The 26,358-nt window shown below is 47.2% G+C and overlaps 1 protein-coding gene and 1 long non-coding RNA gene across 2 annotated transcripts in view; one reads left to right on the top strand and one right to left on the bottom strand.

Annotated features, from left to right (window-relative positions):
- The window catches only part of PRKRIP1 (PRKR interacting protein 1), a 28,516-nt gene extending 14,989 nt beyond the window's left edge, over positions 1–13,527 (top strand). Inside the window, exon 6 of the mRNA XM_061401998.1 lies at positions 10,923–13,527. Within this exon, the coding sequence (XP_061257982.1) occupies positions 10,923–11,023 (101 nt within the window). The 3' untranslated portion in view covers positions 11,024–13,527. The remainder of the gene's footprint in view (positions 1–10,922) is intronic.
- Positions 7,434–24,844, bottom strand: LOC133238649 (uncharacterized). Its single transcript, XR_009733584.1, has 2 exons — positions 14,318–24,844; positions 7,434–13,495 (listed from the first exon to the last, which is right to left on the bottom strand). It is a non-coding gene; the product is annotated as an uncharacterized LOC133238649 (long non-coding RNA).
- Positions 24,845–26,358: the final 1,514 nt, after the last annotated feature.

The raw sequence follows: 26,358 nt of genomic DNA, 5'->3' as shown, positions 1-26,358 counted from the left end.
AGACCTGAGATTTCTTAAACCCCCTTTTCTCGCGGCGTGCTCCCCTTAGGTTCATGTTACCGCAGTTTCCAGTCCCTTTTCTTTCATTTGCCCGAGGCTGTGAGGAGTCTCAGAGGTGAACGAGTGCACCCAGGGTGTCTGCCCTGATTAAAATGGCCCTGGGTCTCCCCCGTCCTGAGCTTCCCTTCTATCAAAAGGATAAGTGTTTTCACCACGTCGCATCGTAGTAGTGCAGTGTTTTTTCAGGCTGAGGGTTGTGATCCTTTACTTACTGGGGCATGAAGTTAGCTTAGAAGTTACAGATTTTATATATTTTTTTTTTTCAAACATGCATACGACAGACTAGAAAACATCAGAATGCCTCACATCCTGGAGTAACTATTTAGTGAAATTTTCTTTTCGGTTTCTAGGTAGGCCGTGGGCCGCAGTCAGGCTTGAAACTCATTGTTATGATACATGAGCCCCACTCTTCCTGTGCAGTTCTCACCTGTACATATTTTTGAAATGATGAGTAATAATGCATGGCTGTATATGCGTCTCACCAAACGAGCAGGCAGAGTGTTCTGGGGATAACTTCCTAAAGGGGGTTGTGTGCCTTTCCTGCACCTCTCAGTTCCTTGCTTATTTTTCATTTTCTGAGCGGGAAAGGAGGATTTCTAGGTGGTTGGAATTAATAAATATAATGTGGTGATACTCAGTTCCGCCACAAGGTGGCCTCAGTGCGCCTCTGGGTTCTTGATGGACTTGGCGCTAAAGCACTTGAGCTTCTTGGCTCCTCTCCAATCAGTGGTGAGGGGCAGCTGGCTAGGAGTTCCGGTTCTGTTGCTGGAAAGGAAATATCCCGGCTTGTTGTCCGTGCCGGTTCAGTGAAGTGAGAGTTGTCAGAATGATACCACAGGATGGCGTTAAGCCAGTCTGGATTATTAAAGCCCAATCCCCAAACAATATATTCTAACACCAGTGTTAATCATGAGACTGGCTCACCTACCACAGAAACCTTAAGGTGATGTGTTACTAAGTACCTCAAGGGCAGTTTCTCCAGGGTTGGGGTGGGGGGAGAAGCAGGTGAGGGAGATGAAGTGGTATAGACGTTCACTTACAAAATAAATGAGTCACAGCTGTGAAATGCATAGTGTGGGGAATGTGCAAGAGCTAAATATCTTAACAAAGATAACGTTAATATCTTTGTATGGTGTCAGATGACAGCTGGACTTATCGTGGTGATTGTTTTGAAACATACAGAAATAGTGAATCACTGTTGTATACCAGGATACTTCAAAAACATTCCTGGAAAAATAGATCAGATCTGAGGCTGCAGAGGTCGGGAGAAAGGGAAATTAGATGAAGGTAGTCAAAAGGAACAAACTTCTGGTTACACAATAAATATACAACATGATAAAGGTAATACTACTGTACATTATAAATGAAGGTTAACAGACTTCTCTGCAAAAGGAGAAAAAAAATTTTTTCTATTTAACATTATTGAGAGACAGATGTTCACTGAACCTGTCATGATTACTTCAAAACTGGGGTGGGAGGGGCAGTCTATCGGCCTCAGCACTGTGGACACTCGGCCAGATGCTCTGAGGGACGGTGTCCTGTTCCCTGTAGGATAATTAAGAGCATCCTGGCTTCTACCCCCAGATGCCAGCAGCGCCCGCCCTCCCCTCCGTCACTGACAAAAATAAATGTCTCCAGACCTTTGCCGAGTGTCTTCCCCATGGGGGAGAGGGACGAAAGTGTCCCCAGTTAATACGACTCCTATTTCAGCTGGCATCTGGTGTTGGGAGGACACTCAGTTTACGTTTTGGATTGAAGTGTTTGAGTGCCGCAGTTCTCACCCCTGCTGTCTATACTGGGAAACCGTGCGTAACCTTTGTGTCTTCTGAGAGTAAAGGTAATACAGCATCACTTTAGAAATGTTTAGAATACGCAGGAAAGAAAAAAAGTCAAAAATAAAAAATTATCCGTAATTCTTACTTAAAAAAATCACTTTAACATTTTCATGACGTTTATTTCAATTTTTATCATATAAACTTATTTACATAATTATCATATTTGTAGTTGTCCTTTTATCATATTTCATTGTATCACAGATATTATTCCATGTTCTTATAATTCCATGGTGCAAGGAGGGGTGTTTTTTTCCAGTCTGTTCATTCATCTGTTGTCTTAGGTTTTTGTTTGTTTTGCTTTTATTAAAGTTAACATCAGCCTCAATTATACTCTGGCATTTTCCCTAGTATTCTTACAGTCTTGTGAATAAAATCTCAGATACCTAGACTGTAAAACCGTCTGTAAACAGTAGTGTAAGAATAATGGGGAAGGTCAAGTATCGCCATCCTAATGGACCACCTTTCTCTCTATCCATTTTCTTCTTCTTTTTAAATGTTTGTTTGACTGTGTTGGGTCTTAGTTGGCGACGTGCGGGATCCTTCATGGCAGCGCGGCGGGTTCAGCAGTCGCGTTGCTGGTCTTAGTTGCCCTGAGGTGTGTGGGATCTTAGTTCCCTGGCGAAGGATGAAACCCGCGTGCCCCGCATTGCAAGGCGGATTCCCAGCCACTGGACCACCAGGGGACATCCCTGTCCGTTTTGTTTTAATCTCACCATGTGAACATACCACCTGTATGTAGTTATAATTGTAGTATATGAACATGTTCCCGTTTGCTTACTTTATTTAACATTATAAGCACTTCTTGTCCTTCATAACTTTTTCAGTGACTGATCATATCCAGCAAGTGACATGCCATGATATACCTAACACTTTCCCTTTGTTAGACAGTAGACTGATTCCAGTTTTTCTCTTCTTTAGAAGATATTTTAGTGAATATATGAACCTGTCTCCCTTCCCTTTCTGGGTAAAATTCCAGCAGTGGCAATTATTAGATCACAGAATATAAAAAGAGTTTTTGGCTCTTGAAATGTATTGCCAGTTTCTTTCCAAAGAAGTAGTACCAAAAAAAAAAAGAAGTAGTACCAGTTTTTACAGCCATCAGCGATGTGCAGTGGTGTGCATTTTACCATATTAAAAAAAAACTTACAAAAATACAGATCCAGATCTGGCAGGACTGTGGTAGCAGCCTCCATGCTCTTCCCACCCACCCTGAACAGCCTCCAAAGCTCTCTCTCAAACAGGCTGGATTGTCATTTGTTCTCCTGCACTTCCCTGATGGCTCAGACAGTAAGGAGTCTGCCTGCAATACCAGAGACCCGGGCTCAATCCCTGGGTTGGGAAGATCCCCTGGAGAAGGAAATGGCAACCCACTGCAGTATTCTTGCCTGGAAAAATCCCATGGATGGAGGAGCCTGGCAGGCCCCAGTCCATGGGGTCACAAAGAGTCGGACAGGACTGAGTGGCCCCACTCTTACTTGTAACAGTCCTTAGCATTATTGAACATGTACTTTGTAGCCCCAGTTCTCAGTGCTGTGCAGGTATTAACAGAATCCTCACAGCAGCCCTACAGCTATCCCCATCTTATAGTTGAGGGGCCTGAGGGACCAGGCAGTAGTGGGCGCCCACAGAGCACGCAGCTAATCCCAGACAGTGTGTCCCCACTGGCCTCGTGCTGGCCCCCGAGGTGACTGTGCTTGATCCCTAGCCAGCAGCCCTGCACGCCCACCCTCTCCGGCCTCCCCGCCCTTGTTCTCTGACCTCGGCTCCCTTCCACGTGTCCCCTGCTCACCGAGCTTCTGTCCCGTCCTCCCCGAGCTTCTGTCCTGTCCTCCCCGCTCTGCTCCTGCGCAGGCCTCTGTGCTCTTTCTCGTGCTCCCAACTCCCCGTCTGCCCAGAAAGCTTCTGCTCACCTTGCACCTTCCTCTCCTTGTAAGACCTTCCCTACTGTCCCTCCCCACCCCAGCCTCCTGCTTTGCTCCCACAGGGTTTGGTTATGGCATCTGCTAAATCACATAATGTGTTTATTCAGTCGCAGCCTCAGTTCCCTGAGGGTAGGCAGTGTCTTTTAAGAAAAATAATAACAAGCTTGGTTTTAGAATGATTTTAGATTTACAGAAACACTGCGAAGATCGTATAGTACAAAGAATTCCCGTGTGCCCACTTCCCCCTGTTGTTAACATCTTAAGTTAATGTGGTTCATTCATCACAGTTCATGAACCAGTCGATACATGTAGTAGCTAAAGTCCATACCCTCTGTTTCCTTACTTTTTACCTAGTGCCTTTTTCTTGTTCCAGAATCCCATGCAGGGCGTCACACCACATTTAATCATCATGTAGCCTTCGGCTCTTGTGCGCTCTGACAGTTCCCCAGACTTTGTTTTGATGACCTTGAGAGTTTCAAGGGTCAGGTGTTCCGTAGAATGTCCCTCGGTTGGGATTTGTCTGGCATTTTTCTCATGAGTTAGTTATTTGGAGGAAGAAGACCACAGAGATAAGGTTCCGTTCTCTCATCGGGGCTGGATGCTTATCAGGAGGACTTGTCGCTGTTGATCCTGCCCCTGATGCCCTCCTCAGGCAGTCTCATCAGGGTCCTCTACTGGACGGCGACTCTTTGCTTCCCCTTCCCACGCTGTACCCTTTGGGAAGAAGTCACCCTGCACGACCCACACATAAGGGGTGGGGGTTCCGCAGCCCCTCCACGAGGGCAGAGGCGCTGCATCAGCTGTTTGAAATAATGCATGGATTTGTCTGGTCCTCATTTTCTTTGTAACTGTGGACTCTGAGGTGCTTATTTTCTACTCTTAAGTTTAATCCGATACTGCTTTATTTTCTTGCTCAGATTGTTCCAGCTTTGCCCACTGGGGGCTCTTTCATACAGCACCTGTCCCTTTCACAGACTCCTGTCATTGGTGGAGTTTGGGGGGTTTGTTTTGTTTGCAACAGTACTTCTCAGCTTCCTGGTACTACAGGGTAGTCCAGACTTGTCTTATGTATTTTCAGCCCCTAACCTAGGATTCAGCCGTTCCTCTGAATCCCATTTCTTTTCGTTGGAGAATGAAATGATTTTGTTGAAGAGTCAAATGACTGCGCTGGGTCTTAGTCCCTAAGTTTCTCGTCTCCAAGAGATACTTCTAGGCTCCGACAGCCTGTCTCCTGCGTGCAGGAACCAGTTGTGTTTAGAGCTTGTCAGCCACAAGCGGTGCTTTGAGCTCTCCTCAGCCAGTCAGCGTCTCGGGCATCCAGACACCACATTCCCCAGACACCCAGATTAATGAGTGTTTTACTCAGTTTTTTCCTCCAACAGTTAACAAAAGTTTAACAAAAGTGTTCAGTAATAAAATGTACACAACCCAATTTTATAGTGAAATGCAGGGGAGGGCGGCATGTGGACACCGTTGAATCCCTGATGAGCACAGCCATCGTTCGTACTGGATCCCAGACTGTGACAGGATGATGTCTCCTCACGCTGCCACCACTCCAGTAGGGTTCTGTTGCCCACCAGCAGCCATCTCCACGCTCATCTATCACAAGATTCGTAAATGATCAGATCCCCACAGCATTCCTTGGACATGTCCGCCACCATTTAATTTCAGCAATAACTTCTTGTCCATACATCTCTTCAACTCGGGAGGGTGAGCCTTGCTCATGCTGTCTACTCGGTGAGCTCAAAGACATCTCCAACTGTCCGGTCCCTTTAAGATCAGAATTCAAGATGAAAGTCTGTGCACTTGCCCTGCCTGTTCAGACCTCTTTGGATATGGTTGGTGGTTCTCAGGCTTGAGGCCGACCTGTGATGACTAAGTTACAGAACAAAACAAATAATCAGCAGCTGCACCCTGGGAGCGCAGGTCCTAGAGCAGAGCTCCCCGGCTGGTAAATGGGGAATGTGTACACGTGGCAGACCCCGATCGCCTTGCCTTCAGGGTGGAGACTGAGTGCCCACGACCTCAGGCCAGTGCTCAGTGAGTCCAGGGAGCTCAGAGCTATGTGTCTGGTCCATAGCGTGTGTTTTCTTTCTTTCTCCCCTTCCCAGCTCCCCCCTCCCTTTTTTTTTTTTTTTTAACAATTTTGGTAAAATACACACAACACAAGATTTACCATCAGTACAGTTCAGTGGTACTAAATACATTCAGGTTGTCATGCAACCATTATCACCGTCATCTACTCCCACAACTCTCTTCATTTTGTAAAACAAAACCTGTGTTTTGAAACGGCAGTTCCCCATTCCCTGCTCCTCCCAGCACCTGGCAGCCACCTGTCTCCTCTTCCGTCTCCGAATCTGGTGCTCTCAGGACCTCCTGTAATAGAGATCATAGAGCATTCGTCATCCTGTGACTCCCGTTTGACTCAGCGTAGCGTCCTCAGGGTTCATCCCCGTTGCAGCCCCCGGTCAGAACTTTTTCCCTTTTCAGGCCGAATCCTGCATTGCATGAACGGGCCGCGTTCTCCTTGTCCATTCAGCGTGCTCACTGTTACTGCTTGCACCTTGTTTTTCTTACTTCGTATTGGGGTGTAGTAGCTTCACGGTGTTGTGTTAGTGTCGGGTGTACAGCAGAGGTTCAGTTGTACGTATATCCTTTTCCAGATTCTCTTCCCATGTAGGTTCTGTGTTTATCTCGGCTGCCCTGACTGCTTGCTCTGTGTGGGCTTTCGCTAGCTGTGGTGAGGGGGCCTCCCATTGCAGTGGTTCTTATGCTGTGGAGCGGGGCTCTAGGTGCACGGGCTTCAGTAGTTGTGGCAAAAGGGCTTAGCTGCTCTGGGACGTGTGGGATCCTCCCCGATCAGGGATCAGACCTGTGTCCCCTGCACTGGCAGGCAGATTCTTATCCACTGCACCATCGGAGAAGCCCTCACATAGGTCATTGCAGAGTATTGAGTAGAGTTCTCTGCGCTGTACAGAAGGTCCTTGTTGATTATCTGTTACATGTAGCAGTGTGTGTATGTAATTGATCCCTCCCTGACACTTCCCCATACCATACGTTTGTTTTCTAAGTCTCTGAGTCTGTCTCTGTTTAGTAAATGAGTTCATTGTGTCGTTTTTTAGATTACACATATAAGTGATACCATAGATGTTTGTCTTAGTTGATCACCTCAGTCCGTCCATGTTGCTGCAAAGGGCTGTATTTCGTTCTTTTCTATGACTGTCACCTCAAGTTTCGTCTCCATTTCCCTATGCATTTTTGCAGGCAAGGTAGGCAGAGGCTTGAAAGTCACATAGTCCAGGTTGGAATCCTAGGTCCTGGTTTTACCGATTGGGAGACCTCGATTAGCAAATTACTTAAGCTCTCTGAGCTTGATTCCTCATGTGTAAAATGGATATAGAGGAGCGTTACTCATCTCATAGACCGTTGTTAGAATTAAACGAGGGTACAGACGTGCACAGACTTCACACAGCGCCTGGCATGTAATACGTGTTCTGCAAATCTTAGCTGCTGGGGTCCAGCCCAATCAGGATCCAGGGATACCCTCAGGATGATAGCGTCGGCGATAAGAGAGAGAAAAGAGAGAGAGAGAAAGAATGACATGGGGAGACCAAGCTTCGGTGAGCGAGGCCCATAATTTTATTTTCAAAAGGAACTTTTTATACCTTGACTTGTACATAGAAGGAAATGAAAGATGCAAAGTCATACAGAGTCAGCCTAAACATTACATCTCTTTTGTCTTTATCAAAACCAGGATTTTTTCTGCATACCTTTCCCATAAACAATGTTGTGTACATTATCTTCCAGCCTTGGAGGCCTGTGGACATTTTATGACCCTTTTTTGATAAAGGCTACTCAACCAGAAAACTTATTTTCCCTTGTTTTTTTTTTTTTTTTTTTTAATATTTCTCATCTATGTCAGCCTCAGAAAGTGCTAAACAGAGTTACATTCTCATAGAGCAAAGGTGCAGTGAGTTACAACAGAGAAAGAACCAATTAGCTCAAAGGTCTGATGTGGTTGATTCCAAGGCTGCTGCTTGTTTTTCTTACATTCCAACTGTGTTAGCCAGTGCACTCCCAGGTGCACAGTGGGTAAGGGACGTGGGCACTTGGCAGCAAGCACTGGCTCAACAATGAAATCCTACACCAGCCCTACTCTAATAGTTTTTAACTCTTCAAAAGGTTCTGTATTTTTAGAATGTTTTAGGCTTCCCGTGTCTTTCAAGGCTGGGGAGTTGTGAACAATCATATGCGTAGCTGCAAGTCTGGATGAACCTGTCAGGCAAGCTAGAAAGCCATCAGAGGGGTTTGAATTGAAACACTCCTATCATGCCCAGGAGACTTATTAACTAAAGCCCTAAGTTGACTTTTTCCAGAGAAAGGTGGTCAGGGAGAGCCCCCTATTAATGTTAGAAGAGTTGGTGAAGAGCATAATATAGTAAACAGTAGACAGACAGATTTTGGTTTCGGGGTAGATGCTCGAGCAGGTCCAGGGAGTCCCTCGAGTCCTGATCTGCCTTTGCCTGTCAGGTCCTCTCCGCATGACCTTTGTCATGGGTGGGACTTCCCATGGTGCTCCCGGCACTTAGCCACTAAAACATGCTCATCATTTTGTACTTTCTCATTCTCGTTGGCATGAGGTTCAGTTCAGCTCAGTCGCTCAGTCGTGTCCGACTCTTTGTGACTCCATGAATCGCAGCACACCAGGCCTCCCTGTCCATCACCAACTCCTGGAGTTCACCCAAACTCATGTCCATCAAGTCAGTGATGCCATCTAGCCATCTCATCCTCTGTCGTCCCTTTCTCCTCCTGCCCCCAATCCCTCCCAGCATCAGAGTCTTTTCCAGTGAGTCAACTCTTTGCATGAGGTGGCCAAAGTACTGGAGTTTCAGCTTTAGTATCATTCCTTTCAAAGAAATCCCAGGGCTGATCTCCTTCAGAATGGACTGGTTGGATCTCCTTGCAGTCCAAGGGACTCTCAAGAGTCTTCTCCAACACCACAGTTCAAAAGCATGAGGTTAAGGAGGAAGAAAATCCTAAGGAATTAAATCATAGGGATGATTTCAACCCCTTGCCATGAATACGCTTTAGTGTCCCAGCCAATGGTGTAAAGGTGGATAATAGACCGTGCTGTGCCGGGGACCAGCCCCGGCTGATCCAGGGTATTCGAAGGAGAGACGGCGTAGGCGAAGATCAGGAAACAATTGCTTAATTAAATGTTAATTAAGGATATAAAGAGTAATAGAATGAGGATAGCTCAGTAAAATTCAGTGAAGAAAAGAGGCTGAAATAAGGATAGCTCAGTGAGGAAATTCAGTGGAGAAAAGAGGCTGAATAATTCAGCCAGAAGGTAAGAGAAAGAACGACATGATGAGACCAAGTTTCGGTGAACAAGGCCCACACTTTATTTTCCAAAGTAGTTTTTATACTTTAAGTTATGTATAGAGGATAATGGGGGAAGGGGTAGAGTCATGCAGTAAGCCAGGCTTTCTTCCTGCAAACTTATCATATGCAAAAGCTTAGGTGATTTGCATCATCTTCTGGCCCGGAGGCCTGTGAACATTTTAAGACCTTTTCTTCAGAAAACTTATTTTTCTCTAAAGGTGATTGGTCAGGAGCCACCCTCCAAAAGCATTAGATAAAGTTGCATTCCTACAGAGCAAAGGTGTGGTGAGCTATAACAAGAAAAAGAATTAACTCAAGGGTCCCAGGTTACAAACATTAAAGCTACTACTTACACCAACTATATTAATCAATACACTGCCAGGGACACAGCAGGTAAGGGATATGGAAACTTAGCAGCAAACATTGGCCCAACAAGTGAAAATCCCTTCACCAATACAATTTCTAATCAATCTTTTAACTATTCAAAAGAATCTGTGTTTACACAGTTTAGAACATCTCATGCCTCTCACAGTTGGGAGGCTCTGAACAATCACATGTGGCCGGAAAAACCTATTCAGGCAGGCTAGAGGATTTCCAAAGGAGTTTGTAGGTTAAACACTGTCACACCCAGGAATTATTAACTGGAGCTGTAAGCTAACTTTTTTCAGAGAGGTAGTGGGGGACAGCCCCCCGTAAAGTCAGAGGTGTAGGTGAAAGCACAAAGCAGAAAGTAGGCAGACTCTGGTTTTGGGGGTACATTGCTCGAGAATTTCCAGGGAGACTCCTGAGGCTTGATCCCGCCTTTGCGTATGCCGAGCCTCCTTCCTCATGACCTTTGCCAGAGGCGGAGCTCGCTCCCCGCAGTGCTGTGCCCTGGGCACCCCCAGGCCTTGAAGCTCTTTGGTCCTTTGATGAGATGACAGCAGTAACCAAGCTCTGGGTGCCTGTGGGCGCTGGATTGAGTTCCTACACTTCTGCAGGAGGTGCCCACCATGCCCATGGATGGCCACCTGGCGTCCTCAGGGAGCCGGAGGGCAGCTGCGGGCTCCGTGGGCTCTGGCTCCGCCTCGTCCCAGCTCTCGCCCACTGCCCTGCTGCAAGAAGAGGGGGAGCAGGAGGAGGCGGGCACAAGTTGTCTTGGTGCTCTGCTCTTGGTCTGCTCAGCGGCACTGTGGGAACTGGCAGACACGCCAGGGAAGACACTGGGACTCAGAGGCGCACGTGGAGTGTTGGCGGGAGGCTTTCTGGGTCTGTGGGAAGAGCTGGGAGCTGCCATGTTTGTTGTGGCTGGGGCCCTCTGCTGCATGGTTTTTGAAAGTCCCTTTGCAGGTGGGGCGAGAGCAGGGACGTGAGCAGGTGTAGTCATTCTCATTCAATGGCAAAGGGCGGCTTGGGGCGTTGCCTTGCCAAGACAGTGGACTAGGGAGGGGACCACATATAAAGCAGTGAGGCCCGATTTCTGGGGCGTCAGGATCTCGTGTGGGCTGGACCCTCTTAGAGGGATGAGGTCCACCCTCCAGCAGTGGTAGGTCGGTTCTGGGACTGGCCGTTTATTCCCAGGGTGGCCTTGGGGGTTGGCGGGCATGAGGACCTCTCCGGCTCCTCGTTGTCCAGTCCAGAGACGGCTGGCGCCTGGGTTTTCCCCAGGAGTCCGTTCTCAGGGAACCCGATTCTCCGAGTGGATGGGTGTATCGCTGATCCAAATGCCGTGTGATTGCAGCATCCAGTGAGACCCAGGAGCAGCCATCCAGTGGCTCCGAGGAGGCATCTGGGACGGAGGACGAGGAGGAGGATGCACCCAGCTTCGTCACGGGGCGATGACGGGGCTGGCCCCGCAGCTGTCTGAGCCTGGCCCATCCTTGGCCCGGGGCTCCGAACGCCCTCCCAAAGCCTCATGGAGAGACGCGGTGGGAGCTGCTCCCGAGGAGACTCAGCCCCACTGCGGGCAGGACTCAGCCGGCAGGGAGAGGACTGGCCTCCTGGACGCTCGAGGGCGCTGCCAAGTGGGGTCCGTTAATGTCCTTGTTGAAAGGGGGGAACCTGGGGCCTGCTCTCACATAAGTGGACGGTGACGAGCTTGGGGCTGGTTTCTGTGAAACGAATGTTTAGTAAAGAACAGAAAAACTCCAGATTTTGTTCAGATCTGTGACATGCTAATTACAGAAGCTGCAGAGAGGCTGTGACGTGACACAATGGAGCGGGCTGGTCCCAGACTCAGGAGACGGCCTCGGCTCTGGAAGGAACCCTCACTGCAGGGCGTGGGGCCTCCGTTTCCTTCAGCTGAGGGTGCAGACTGCGCCCCAGGACTTGTCTCCTCTCCCCGCATCCCAGCAGCTGCAGAGGGAGACCTGGGACTGAACCCGGGGCAGAGCCGGCAGAGAGACCTGGCGTGTGAGGAGGACTTCAGAATACCAGCTGGTCATAGAAAGTCAGCAGGTAGAGGAGCCAGGCTGGGCTGGACCAGAGCAGGTGGCCCAGGGGACCCCGCTGGGCCACTAGAGAAAGTTTGATAGAATCAAGGAAATAGTGGTTTCGAGTGAAGGGAAATGAGGAAACATCTTAGGTTTCTTGATTCCCTGGCTCCATCCTGAGCCATGTGGCGTCTGTGATAACGTCTGTCTTTCCACAGTTTAAGTCACAGGAAGTTTCTTTCCCAGGAAGCTGAAATGGAAAGTCAGCCCTCATAATTAGCACACAGCCTGACTGTCCGTTTTGAAAGTGGTGTTTCTCTTTCATTAGGGACTGACCGTTAGTTCTGTGTCCTCCTGTCTTTGAACTGTTGGTTTCCTTTGTCCCCTCAAAGTGTGTGTGTCAGAGCTCGTGCTTCGAGCCTGGAGCCCTGGGATTGAGTCCTGGCCCTGCCTCTGATGGGACAGAGAACTCCGGGCAAGTCCCTGCCCGGTGCCCCCAGCCAGGAGCTCGGAGCTTCCGCAGCAGATGTGTGCCGGGCAGGTGGGCAGTGACTAGACTGGTGCTTGTCTTTACCTTTACTGGATGTCAGAAGACGCTGCTCAGGGAGATGTCCTCCAGCAGTTCCTGGTGATGTGCAGTGGGCTTTTAGTGCCTTAGGCTGAATGACTTGCAGGCTTTCTGTTACCAGCGGGAAGCTTGGATCCACTCTCCCAATCCACTCAGCAGAACCAGGCGACTGACACCGTACTTTGTGTTACCACAGCCAAGTTCACTGCAGGGCATCAAGCAAGGAGAACAGGCCAGCTGGTGCTCAAAAGCCCAAAAGACTGCGAGGGAGAGGGGCACAGGGTGCGCCGTCAGCTCATGCACCATTCTGATTGGTTGATGGTGAGCAACTGGGTGATGTCTGGGGACTCTTAGCTTTCTGGTTCCAGCCCATCTGGAGTCTACGTTGCTGGTGGTCAGCAGGCAGGTAACTTCTTTCACCTCGTGGGAAATCTTAATACCTGCAAAACAACTCAAGGGTGTGGTTCAGGACACTACTTATAGCCCGTGAGGAGGAACTGGAGGGCCTTGACTTTGTTTGTGGCTGAATTATTTGTCTTTCTTGACTGCTTTCCTTTGTGTCTTCATTTTCTCATTTGTAATTAAATTTGTGCAAGAATGTGGGAGAAAGGCATTGACTTTCTTTTCATTTTCAAATTCTTTTCATTTTTAAAAGAATTCTCAAGTTGCTTGGTGCCAGTACTTTGTATTATGAAAACATTACCTCTCTGATGGCTTTGTCACAGCACCTGGACAAACGCTTGAAAATCAGACACAGTACAATGAGGATAGAGATCCAAACGCACCTGCCGTATACCCAGAGTCTGTTATAGATGGCAACCAGGAAAATCAGTTTTGGGGGTGAGTCATTTTTATATAAATTCTGTAACCAAGGAGTCTTTTGAATTAACTCTATTTGGGTTTCAGCTTCTCCAGGGCTATTTTTTTAAATATATATGTGTGTATATATATATATATATATATATAACAGGAGCTGTGGGCCACTGCATGTCTCTTTTGTGGTTAAAATGTAAAGCAGTTTTATCATCTGGTACTTTTCTGCCGAAAGAATCTAGCACCTTCTGCCGGGAAGCTACAGCCTGAGCTGTCTTGCTAATTACTGCAGTAAGCTCCCTACATACAAACCTGCACATTTTGAACTTTGAAAGATGTAAATGTGTTCCATCCACCTGGGGCATGAGGGAAGCTGCACCTGCCCTCCGTCTCCTGTTGCTGACGATCCTTCAGCTCCGTCTCCCTCCTCCTGTCGGTGACTCTTCTTAGCTGCTCACTCAATGCCAGCTGTTGTATGACTGTACTTTTCAAGGTACTGTACTGTAAGATTAAAAATGTTTTTTCTGTTTCTATATTGTGTGAAGAGCATGAACCTAGCGCAGTGCTGTAGAGCGGCTGTGTCGGTTGGGCACCTAGACTAACTTTGTTGGACTTACGAACTCATTTATATGTAGGGGACTCCCTGTATTCCTAAACAGAGACACTTCATGGCAGCTGAGAGTGTCCTTGAGTCTGATACAGTTCAGAAAGGTCAGGTTCTCAGTAATGCAGGAACGTGTCTGAACCCATGTCCGTAATAGGCACCCAGGTCCATACTGAATGTCTGAACTACGGTTACGTCATTTTGATTTTGTAAATACATTCTTTAAAGTAGATGTATGCAGTGTATGTTTGACGAACTAGAACAGCCTGTATAAGGCAAAATACTTCTCTATACCTGGGGGTGTGAAAGTTGCCATTATTTTCCTCCTTTTGTTTGTAAATCTTTCAGGAGAAAGCACTGATGATTCAAAATACTTGTCCCTCAATGCTAGGCCTCCTTTTATATATATTTATATTTAAATATATAAAAATATTAAATATGAGAAAAACTAATCAAACATAGTGAACCAGCTCACAGGTGCACTAATTTTATAGGCTATACATTATCATTTATACCAAACTGTCACACAAACATCGTACACATGCTTTTAGAGTAGAGTTAAAAGCAAGTGGTGATAAATGTCATGAGTACTCAACTTGACAAGAGAATTTTCTGTCTTGAACATTGGAGTCAGAAGTACGATTAGAAGTAAAACCTTCTGTTTTGAGAGGGAGACCGTTGGTGAACAGTTCAGTTGAATTACGGTGGATCGTACAGACCTGGCTCAGATTCCTGGCTCAGCTGTCTACACTGGGTTCTCTTCTCATCCTGGGGTCAGCGTTGTTGGAGGTCAGCAGTCCTCTCTCTAGACCAGTCCAGTGCAGAAGCCCTCAAGTGGGAAACAGTTCATTCAAGAGTCAGTTTCTTTCCATTTCCACTGTGCACGAGCTACTAGATACCTGACAGATCTTTCATTTAGGTTGGAGAGAGTCTGAATAAATGATGTCTTTTCCAGTATGTATAATCTCCTGGTTGTGGATCACGGGGCATCTGATCTTCATCCAAAGACAGATTACTGTGATCAGCTTCAGAAACAAGCTTGGAATATTCCTTTAAAACTTAGGCTTTATAATATAACATAACAACAAGGTCATCTAATACAACAACCTCAGCATATACAAAGCCTCAGTATCCACAAAGGTATGTTATCAAAACATAATCTCTCTAAATTACCCTTTGTGGCTCAGGCGGTAAAGAATCTGCTTGCAACGGAGAACACCTGGGTTCAGTCCCTGGGTCAGGAAGATCGTCTGGAGAGGGAAATGGCAACCCACTCCAGTATTCTCGCCTGGAGAATTCCATGGACACTTCAGTCCATGGGATTGCAAAGAGTCGAAAACGAGTGAGCCACTGACACTGCCAAGTTAAGTCGTTTCGATAAACTTGGCCTGATTATTTACCTCAGTGTAATTGTCGTATAGGCTCTTTTATATCGACTGTGCCAGAATTCTTCCTGAGGAATATCAAATTTAACTTTTTAAAAAGATTTCCTTATGTCTAGAAGATACAGACTAAAAACTGTTATAACTATATTCATCAGTTAACTCAGTCCCATGTAACTAGTCCTTAATCTTGTTAACAGTTTGATGAAACCATCAGGGTTTCCATTAGAATTAATTTCTCACCCAGTTCAGCAGTATGATCTGGAAGTTATCAGAATCTTGTGCTTGCCAGAAAGTCCTTTCTGTGAGACTTCTTAAAGATGAAGCATTTTTGCAAAAGCATCAGTGAAGTATCCCCTGTGAATGACAAGGGACTTGAAGAGGCGCAGTTAAGGATACGAAGTGCAGCTGACAAAGACGCCTAACCACGTTGCTGTGACGTACAGTATTTTAACAACTTACTGACCAGAGACGTTTCAATACGTCTTTTGTTATCTGAACACTATTGATCAAAGATATTTCCACATTCACTTACATAACAAATTGCTGGCCAGAGGCATTCATTTCTGCAAAAATTCCCCAGTCAGTAATGTGTTAACAAGAATTAAGATTGATAACAATACCATTCAGTTAAGATTGATAACAGTGGTATAGTTTCTAGAACACTTAATGACATTTACCCATACAGTATTACTTAGGGCTTAGCACTCATTTGATAATGCTTCTCATGTAGTTTTAACACATTAACTTATAGCAGTTGAAATAAGTTTCACTTGATTTTAAAAGGCTTTTCCATTTCCTTTCAGTTCAGGTTCTACCTATTAAGCTAAAACCATAGTCTCAGACAGTGTGAGCTGTGTTTGCATTTAAAGGAAATGGGAGTTACAATTTCGGCTTTGTACCTAGGAAAACTTCTGCTCTTGGGGTTGGAATTTTGAAAAATTTTATCAAGCCAGATTTCTCTAACTGCATATGCAAAAAGGAAACAATTAGAATGTCAAGAGTTTTATCTTGGCCATTTTTCTCCGGAGGTCTAAATAACATTGTGGCCACGTGGTGTTACACCGAAGTCATCTTTCTTTTCATAGAGATCTAGCTGAAAATTCCCCAGTTTTGTAAGACACCCTAGGGGAATAACAGGAGGCATAGAGCTCTCATTTCTTATCTTTTCAAAGAGCTGGGATTATCAGAAACAGATCAGAACCAGGCACCCAGTGCTCAGAGGCCCCTCAGATCATAGTTCCCAGCACGAGGATGGAAGATTTCCTATCTGTTGTTCCAGAGAAGGGTAACGACAGCCAGCTGTGGTTTAATGAGGAGTTTCCCAAGTGGCCCACGCAGTGCGGGGTGGCTGAAGGATTCCTCAACCCAGAAGAGAAGGCTCCACTTAGAGCAGCATTGTGCTCAAAACCAGATGACCAAGTCCTGTGCTTCCCCCCCCCACACTCCCCCCCACACCAAGGACAGATTCCAGCCCCAGGAGCCCAGTAGGGGAGATGCCCTGGTGTGATCGCACGCAGAGTCCCACTGCTCACTGGTGACGTCTCCCAGACCAGAACTGGAGCCTTGAGTCCTTCACCACAGAACCGAAACTGCTGTGGGCCAGGGACGCTGAGTTGGCAGTCAGCACTCAGAGCCGTCCCAGCGACACAGCTGCTCAGACTGCTGCTGGACTGGATCCGAGAGCCGCAGCCGGCCAGGGGCTGACGTGCCCCTCGGTGCAACAGCACAAAGTGACTGCGCCAGCAACCCTACTCCTGGGCGCATGCCCAGACTCGACTGTCATTGAAAAGGGCACACACACCCCTATGCTTGCAGCACTGCTCACAATAGCCAAGACATGGAAACAAACTGAATGACCATCGACAGATCGCTGGGTAAAGATGTACATATGTACAGTGGAAAATACTCGGCCATACAAAATGAAATCATGCCATTGGCAGCAACATGGATCCAACTAGAGATGATCATACTAAGTGAAGTCAGAGATGGGGACTTCCCTAACAGTCCAGTGGTTAACTCTGCTCCCAGTTCAGTGAGTGCCGGAAAAAGAAAGAATACGATATCGTGTATGTGTAATACGACACAAACGCACCTGTGGAACAGAATCACACACACAGGACAGACTGGTGGTTATGGGGGAGGGGGTGTTGGGAGAGGGGCGCAGTGGGAGGTTGAGGTTAGCAGGTGGAAGCTTTTATATTTAGAATAGATAAGGTCCTACTGTATGGCACAGAGCTATATTCAATATCCTGTGATGAACCATAACGGAAAATATTTAAAATGTGTATATACATACACACACACACACACATATAACTGAATCCCTTTGCTCTACAGCAGTAAATCTACACACAAGAGGCCGTCCCCAAGAAGCCCAACCCCCGAGTCCTGCTCAGTTTCATTTCTTCAGAAATGAAAAATGTTTAGAAAAAGGGAACAATTAGGTGTCATCAGTGAGGAGGAGAGAGATCCACCCCCGCAAAAAAAAAGATTAATGCCCTTTGTGACAGTTACCAAACCAGGATCATTTGGCCCAACATGCAGCAGCCAAAATGCTGAGATGCCAGGGTTTGCAGCAGAGAGGGTTTATTCACAAGGCAGTCAAGCAACAGGACACAACACGTCTCTGAGGTTCACTTCCTGGAAGGGGAAGGGCTCCTGGTGTTCACGGTGTAAAGAAGCGAGGCGGCCTGAGGCGTGAGGGTAGTGGGGATGGGGAATTGGAGAAAGCTGTGACAACCGTCATTCTGCGCAGACGAAACTAAGCTACTGGCCTCTGCACGTTCAAAAGTGGATCTGCTTACAGCACCATCTGAGGGTTACCCTTCAAGGTCAGAAGGTCACCATGTGGACACACGGGCCGGCCCATTTGGGGAGTCATTGGTCCTATCCAGCCTTAGCCAGCTCAGCTCAAACTAGACACAGCGGACTCCACGCCCCCGGGAAACAACTGACAAACACCGTTTAGGCTCTGTGCTTCTTGTTGACACACACGTTTCAGAACAAATGACCCTGATTAATGCAGGCAGAGGAAATGGATTTGGCTGATAATTGCCCTCAGTTTCATTCCCCCGTATCTTCTGATCATTCTTCAATCTTGAGAGTGGAGGGGCAATGACAGATTTACAGAGCTGTGTTAGCCCTCTGCCTCTTATCAGTGTTCGCACATGCTCAGTCGTGTCCGACTCTGTGAACCCATGGACGGTAGCCCACCAGGTTCCTCTGTCCATGGGATTCTCCAGGCAAAAATACTGGAGTGGGTTGCCATTTCCTTCTCCAAGGGATCTTCCCAACCCAGGGAATGAACCCACATCTCCTGCATTGGCAGGCGGACTCTTTACCACCGAGCCACCTGGGAAGCCGCCCTCTTAACAGCACAACGTTGTACATCAGCTGTACTCCAATTAAAAGTTTTTTAAAAAAGCATAGGGCTAACAAGGGCTTGAAGAATGCAGCTGCTGAGTGCTCATTTAAACATTCTCTTGTTCCCAGTTTCCAGTGAGCACTTTGATCCCAATAAACAGATAACCACCTCTGTACCAACTGTCACGGACCCAAGACTGATAATCAAAACAGCAGACAAAGACCAGCTCTGAGGGGGACACCGCACACTGTTAAAATTTAGGCCCCGGATCTCATCTAGGACACAGTCAAGCCAGGGAATCAGTGTCTTACCTCCTTACATACTGGAGAGTCCCAATCATTAGCAGTTTGGCTGAAACACTTAGATACTAAATATGGAAGGAACACAGGCTGGAAAAATCCGTATGTTTTCTATTCTCACCTAACAGAACCTTGACGGTAGAAAAGGATTATTTTTTTTTTTAAATCTGAGGTCACAAGGACCAAATTTCAGCTTAAACAAGGAAAAACAGGACAGGAAATTCTGTTGAGTAGACTAATCAGATATGTCACATTGGAAGTCACAGTGAAGTTAGGGACAGCTGAAAAATTAATGACAGGCAGGACAAGAGGTAGGTATCATTACATACAGAAAAAGATTTCGGATGAAATTTCCAACAGCTTGGACAAAGGTCTGTCTAGTCAAAGCCATGGTTTTCCCAGTGGTCATGTATGGATGTGAGAGTTGGACCATAAAGAAAGCTGAGCGCCAAAGAATTGATGCTTTTGAAGTGTGTTAGAGAAAACTGTTGAGAGTCCCTTGGACTGCAAAGGGATCAAACCAGTCAATCCTAAAGGAAATCAGTCCTGAATATTCATTGGAAGGACTGATGCTGAAGCTCCAATACTTTGGCCACCTGATGTGAAGAGCTGACTCATTAGAAAAGACCCTAATGCTGGGAAAGACTGAAGGCAGGAGGAGAAAGGGACGACAGGATGAGATGGTTGCATGGCATCACTGAGTCAATGGACATGAGTTTCAGCAAGCTCTGGGAAATGGTGAAGGACAGAGAAGCCTGGCGTGCTGCAGTTCATGACATCGCAGAGAGTCGGACGTGACTGACCAACCGAACAGCACCACCACCAGGACTTCCCCAGTGGCCCGATGGTTAGGAATCTGCCTGCCAATGTAGGGGACACGGGTTCCATCGATGTTCCGGTAGGATTTCACGTGCCAGGGGCAACTCAGCCCTCGAGCGGTAACTACTGAGCCCACACTCCATGACCACTGAAGTCAGAGCCTGTGCTCTGCAACAAAAGAAGCCACTGCAGTAAGAAGCCCTCACACCACAACTAGAGAAAACCTGAGCACAGCACCGAAGAGCATGCACAGCCATACATGTTAAAGGAGCAAGTGTTAAAGACACCCAGCAGCTAGAGAGAGCACCTGCCTTTGCCCAACTTTGAGAAGTCCTGATCACTGAATTCTTTCCAAGCCTTAATTTCTTTTCATTCTGAAAAGCTGCTTAAGATCTGTTCGGGGTTCACCTGCCCAGTGGGAGGAATCAGTGTAGGAGACCTGGAACCAGCCAAAGCTTGGATGATCTCTGGACAGTTCTCCATAGTATGGTTTCCACTTCCCATCATGCTCCACAAAGGGACTTTGCTGGTGATCCAGTGGCTTAAGACTCTGAGCTCCCAACGCAGGAGGCCCAGGTCCAATCACTGGTCGGGGACTAGATCCCACATGCTGCGACTAAGACCTGCTGCTGGTAAGTCGCTTCAGTCGTGTCCGACTCTGTGCAACCCCATAGACAGCAGCCCACCAGGCTCCCCCGTCCCTGGGATTCTCCAGGCAAGAACACTGGAGTGGGCTGCCATTGCCTTCTCCAAAGCATGCAAGTGAAAAGTGAAAGCAAAGTTGCTTAGTCGTGTCCGACTCTTCCCAACCCCATGGACTGCAGCCTACCAGGCTCCTCCACCCATGGGATTTTCCAGGCAACAGTACTGGAGTGGGGTGCCATTGCCTTCTCCACTAAGACCTAGCACAGCCAAATAAATAATATATATTTTTTAAGTTGTGGATCCAAATGCTTCAGAACCTAGCCATTCTCAGGAATCCCCACAACTGTCTCCTGATAGTGGGAACTGCAAGCCCGGCTAGAGCTTCCTTTCTGTCAGGGGACAAGACTCTGTCCTTGTGAGAGTTCAAAACCCAAGGGGTCAACAGACAGCAGAGAACTATGCCTTTTCCTCGGACACCTTACAGCTTCATTCAGCCATAAAGTTCAAAGTCAAAACTGTATTCTGGTCTCAGGGGTCCTTTGTTTTACATGCAATCAAATGGTACCATCCTCATACTAGAGCGGGGCTCCCTCTTTTATTTCAAGGGCCTTCAAATCTTTAGCCAGGATTTCTACAGATATCGTGCAGGAATTTTTAAGTCTCTGAGAACTTCCTGTCCAGCAGAATGGTTGTTTAACTCTTGTATCTAGATCTTTCCATTAAAAGCAAACAATTCTTGGGATTCAAATCTCAAGGGTATGCAAGCACACACACGCACACACACACACAGCATTCTTCAAATCCAGTAAGTAAACCAACAAAAACCTCGTGTGAGCAGAGCAGTGATGAGAAGGTATGGGTTAGGGACTCATGGACAAGTATCTTCTACAATTTGATTAACTGCCTGTAAGTCATGCACAAACTAATATTCATCTGTGCTCAGTTTCTAGATAGTAAAATTGGATTTCCCTGGTAGCTCAGATGGTAAACAACCCGCCTGCAATGTAGGAGGCCCAGGTTCGATCCCTGGGTCGGGAAGATCCCTTGGAGAAGGAAATGGCAATGCACACTAGTATTCTTACCTGGAAAATCCCACGGACAGAGGAGCCTGGAGGATCACAGTCCTCGGAGTTGAAGAGAGTCAGACATGACTTAGTGATAAACAAAAACAACAACTGGAGTGTGAGGTGACTCGGAGACACGTTAAGCTGTGTTCCATCCAGGAGGGCTTTAGGAGGGATTGAATTCTGTGCTGCGCTGCTCCTTTAGCGGGCAGGTTTATTCTGATACAGTAACAATCAACTGCACATAAGGTATTTCATCCCGGTGTTTCTTCCATTTACAGAACAAGTCTAGTTGCAAATTTGTAACATAACTTAAGGATCCATTTTTAGGCCCAGAGTCCAAAGGATGTCTTGGCACATACAAACCAGACCAGAAATAAGACCAAAGACCAGAGCCCTGGGCGTCCAACCCAGGTATGGAGTACCTGAGCAGCTGGGACCTTTTATACTTTTTTACCAAAATTCTGCTGACCCTATGGTCTTTGTCCCCCATGTCCCCTGCCTGCCTTTTGTGGAAAAACTTGAGTCAAAGACTAAGTTTAATCAGAGAAGAAGATGTAGAAACAAAAAGAGAGTCAAAGGAGACCAGATAACCATAGTTTAGTCATACGTTAAGGACCCCTGGTTCCTTCTCAAGGGCTATAGAGCATGTTCTGAGCCATATCCTGTGACCTGTCTTATAGATGCTGAAACCTCATCACGTGGAAGAAGTTAACTACATGATGACCAGGCTGTAGCCCTGACATGCCTGTGTGCTCAGCCCCTCAGTCGTGGCCGACTCTTGGCGACCTCCTGGACTGTAGCCCGCCAGGCTCCTCTGTCCATAGAATTTTCCAGGCAAGAATACTGGAGTGGGTTGCCTTTTCCTTCTCCAGGGGGACCCTTCCTGACCCGGGAATCAAACTTGCATCTCCTGTATGTCCTGCATTGGCAGGCAAGCTCTTTACCACTGCATCACCTGGGAAGTCCCACGGCCGTGACAAAAGCTACCACAGTTTCAAGAACTGGCCTCAAGGAAATGGGAACAAGCCGGCCCTGGAACTGAAGACCAACTGTACTTAAAACAATCAAGGTAATGCTGGGCAGACCGCTGTGTGGCCAACTTCAGGATGACTGTCAGAGCTGACTGTGCTCTTTCTGCATGGAGCCCCTCCCTCAGTCTATAAAAGCTCTTGGCCCTGGACTGTCGGAGTTGGGGTGGAGGGGGAGGTGGCTTTTCGACAGGCATCTGCCCTGCGCCCTCTCTACACTGGCATCCAAAATAAAACAAACTTTCCTTTCCACCAACCTACCTCTTTTTATCCGCTTTTGAGCAGCCGGGCCCTGGTTTCCATTACACTGCCAGGTGGGCCTCTGTCCCTTCCCTCCCCAACCGCCCCCGCCCAATCTGGCCAGGAATGCCAAACAAGCTAGGTACTGGTGTGTTCAGTCGCTCAGTCGTGTCTGAGTCTGCCACCCCATAGAGGACAGCACGCCAGGCCTCCCTGTCCATCACCAACCCTCCAGAGCTTACTCAAACTCATGTCCATCGATTGGTGATGCCATCCAACCATCTCATCCTCTGTTGTCCCCTTCTCCTCCTGCCTTCAATCTTTCCCAGCATCAGGGTCTTTTCCAAAGAGTCAGTTCCTCGCATCAGGTGGCCAAAGTACTGGAGCTTCAGATTCAACATCAGTCCTTCCAATGAATATTCAGGACTGATTTCCTTTAGAATGGACTGGTTGGATCTCCTTGCAGTCCCAGGGACTCTTGAGAGTCTTCTCCAACACCATAGTTCAAAAGCATCAATTCTTCAGCACTCAGCTTTCTTTATAGTCCAACTCTCACATCCATACATGACCACTGGAAAAACCATAGCTTTGACTAGATGGACCTTTGTTGGCAAAGTAATGTCTCTGCTTTTTGATATGCTATCTAGGTTGATTATAGGTTTCCTTCCAAGAAGCAAGCATCTTTTAATTTCATGGCTGCAGTCACCATCTGCAGTGATTTTGGAGCCCAAGAACACAGTCTGTCACTGTTTCCATTGTTTCCCCATCTATTTGCCATGAAGTGATGGGACCGTGCCGGGGTCCAGACCCGGTGGAGCCAGGGAATTCGAAGCGGGGACGGCGTCGGCGAGGATCAGGAAACAACTGCTTAATTAAACGTTAATTAAGGATATAAAGAATAATAGAATAAGGATAGCTCAGTAGGAAAATTCAGTGAAGAAAAGAGGCTGAAATAAGGATAGCTCAGTGAGGAAATTCAGTGGAGAAAAGAGGCTGAATAATTCAGCCTGAAGGTGAGAGAAAGAACGACATGGGGAGACCAAGTTTCGGTGAACAAGGCCCGCACTTTATTTTCCAAAGTAGTTTTTATACCTTAAGTTATGCATAGAGGATAAAGGGGGAAGGGGTAGAGTCATGCAGCAAGCCAGGCTTTCTTCCTGCAAACTGATCATATGCAAAAGCTTAGGTGATTTGCATCATCTTCTGGCCCGGAGGCCTGTTAACATTTTAAGACCCTTTCTTCAGAAAACTTATTTTTCTCTAAAGGTGATTGGTCAGGAGCCACCCTCCAAAAGCATTAGATAAAGTTGCATTCCTACAGAGCAAAGGTGTGGTGGGCTATAACAAGAAAAAGAATTAACTCAAGGGTCCCAGGTTACAAACATTAAAGCTACTACTTACACCAGTTATATTAATCAATACACTGCCAGGGACACAGCAGGTAAGGGATATGGAAACTTAGCAGCAAACATTGGCCCAACAAGTGAAAATCCCTTCACCAATACAATTTCTAATCAATCTTTTAACTGCTCAAAGGAATCTGTATTTAGACAGTTTAGAACATCTCATGCCTCTCACAGGTGGGAGGCTCTGAGCAATCACATGTGGCCGGAAAAACCTATTCAGGCAGGCTAGAGGACTTCCAGAGGAGTTTGTAGGTTGAAACACTGTCACACCCAGGAATTATTAACTGGAGCTGTAAGCTAACTCTTTTTTCAGAGAGATGTAGTGGGGGACAGCCCCCCGTAAAGTCAGAGGTGTAGGTGAAAGCACAAAGCAGAAAGTAGGCAGACTCTGGTTTTGGGGGTAGATGCTCGAGAATTTCCAGGGGGATTCCTGAGGCTCGATCCCACCTTTGTGTATGCCGAGCCTCCTTCCTCATGACCTTTGTCATGGGTGGAGCTCCTCACGCTGGCTCCCGGCAGTGATAGAATTCCAGTTGAGCTATTCCAGATCCTGAAAGATGATGCTGTGGAAAGTGCTGCACTCAATATGCAATATGCACTCAGTATGCAATATGCCGGCTCCCGGCAGGACCGGGTGCCATAATCTTAATTTTCCAAATGTTGAGTTTTAAGCCAGCTTTTTCACTCTCCTCTTTCACTTTCATCAAGAGCCTCTTTAGTTCCTCTTCACTTTCTGCCATAAGGGTGGTGTTATCTGCATACCTGAGGTTATTGATATTTCTGCCGGCAATCTTGATTCCAGCTTGTGCTTCATCCAGCCCAGCGTTTCTCATGATATACTCTGCATATTAGTTAAATAAGTAGGGTGACAATATACAGCCTTGATGTACTCCTTTCCCAATTTGGAACCAGTCTGTTGTTCCATGTCCAGTTCTAACTGTTGCTTTCTGACCTGCATACAGATTTCTCAGGAGGTGATCTGGTATTCCCATCTCTTTTAAGAATTTTCCATAGTTTGTTGTGATCCACACAGTCAAAGGCTTTGGCATAGTCAATAAAGCAGAAATAAATGTTTTTCTGGAACTCTCTTGCTTTTTCGATGATCCAACGGATGTTGGCAATTTGATCTCTGGTTCTTCTGCCTTTTCTAAAACTAGCTTGAACATCTGGAAGTTCACGGTTCATGTATTGTTAAAGCCAGGCTTGGAGAATTTTGAGCATTACTTTGCTGGTGTGTGAGATGAGTGCAGTTGTTCGGTAGTTTGAGCATTCTTTGGCATTGCCTTCCTTTGGGATTGGAATGAAAACTGACCTTTTCCAGTCCTGTGGCCACTGCTGAGTTTCCACATTTGCCGGCATATTGAGTGCAGCACTTTCACAGCATCACCCAAAGAGGTCTTCCAAAGGACGAGGCAGCTGCTCTCGACAGCACCAGCTATCAAGCCCCGGGCAGAAGGCCAGTCTGGGCTTACCCCCAGCCGGCTCAGACCATCACCGAACCCAGTTCATCTTGCCTGATGCCCAGCAGGCCAAGACGCCGAGACGCTAAGGCTCACAGCTGACAGGGTTTGTTCACGAGGCAGCCAAATGAGGAGAGAGAACAAACCTCATGTCTGCCTCCCAGAAGGCAAGAGGCTTGGGGTGCATTGTGGGAGAGCAAACGGAGAAACAGGCTGGTCCTGGGTGAGGAGGGCATGGGGGGCGTAGGGACAGGTGATTGAGAAAAGGTGTGGTCATCATCGCCCTGTGCAGGTGGAACTCAGCTACAGGCCTCTGCACCTTCAGAAATGGAGGCATGGGATTTCCTTGGTGGTCTAATGGTTAAGACCCCACACTTCCACTGATGAAGGCCCAGGTTCCATCCTTGATTGGGGAACTAAGATCCTGCAAGCACCATCCCCCCAATTCCCCTGGTGAGGCCAAAAAAAAAAAAAAAATGGAGATGTTTAGCACCATCTGAGGGTGGATCTCTGACATCAAAAGGTCACCCATGTGGAGGGTCAGTGATCCTGTGTGGTCTTAACCAGCTCAGCTCCAACTGGGCACAGGTGCCTCCAAGCTCCTGGAAGACTACTTAGCAAACACCGCACTGTGAAGGCTCCGCACCACTAAGGGGACTGCCAGCCTAAACGACCTTGATGAGTGAAGGCACGTGAAGTGGGTTTGACGAACTATCCCCCAGCAAGGACGTATCGCGCTGCCACCTGAACCCGGGCGTGACTGCAGTGTCCATCCTCCCAGCTCTGGCCACTGGCCGGGCCGCTGCAGGGAGGGGCGTGCAGAGCTCAAACCTGGCAGAGAGGGTGCCAGGCTGAAGGCCCTCCTGTAATGAGCCACCCCCACCCGAGTGTGGTATGTGCGTGTGTTTGCATAATAATATAGACTTGTGTCACAGCGTCTAATAGTCTTAAATACGGTCGCTCCTCGTGGTCCACACCTTCTGCTTCTGTGAACTGGCCTAGTCAATTTGATTTGTAACCCAAATCCATACTTTTGCAGCCAGGTGC

Source organism: Bos javanicus, chromosome 25 (genome assembly GCF_032452875.1).
Source record: "Bos javanicus breed banteng chromosome 25, ARS-OSU_banteng_1.0, whole genome shotgun sequence".
Lineage (NCBI taxonomy): Eukaryota > Metazoa > Chordata > Mammalia > Artiodactyla > Bovidae > Bos > Bos javanicus.
This window is presented reverse-complemented; position numbering and strand designations above follow the sequence as displayed.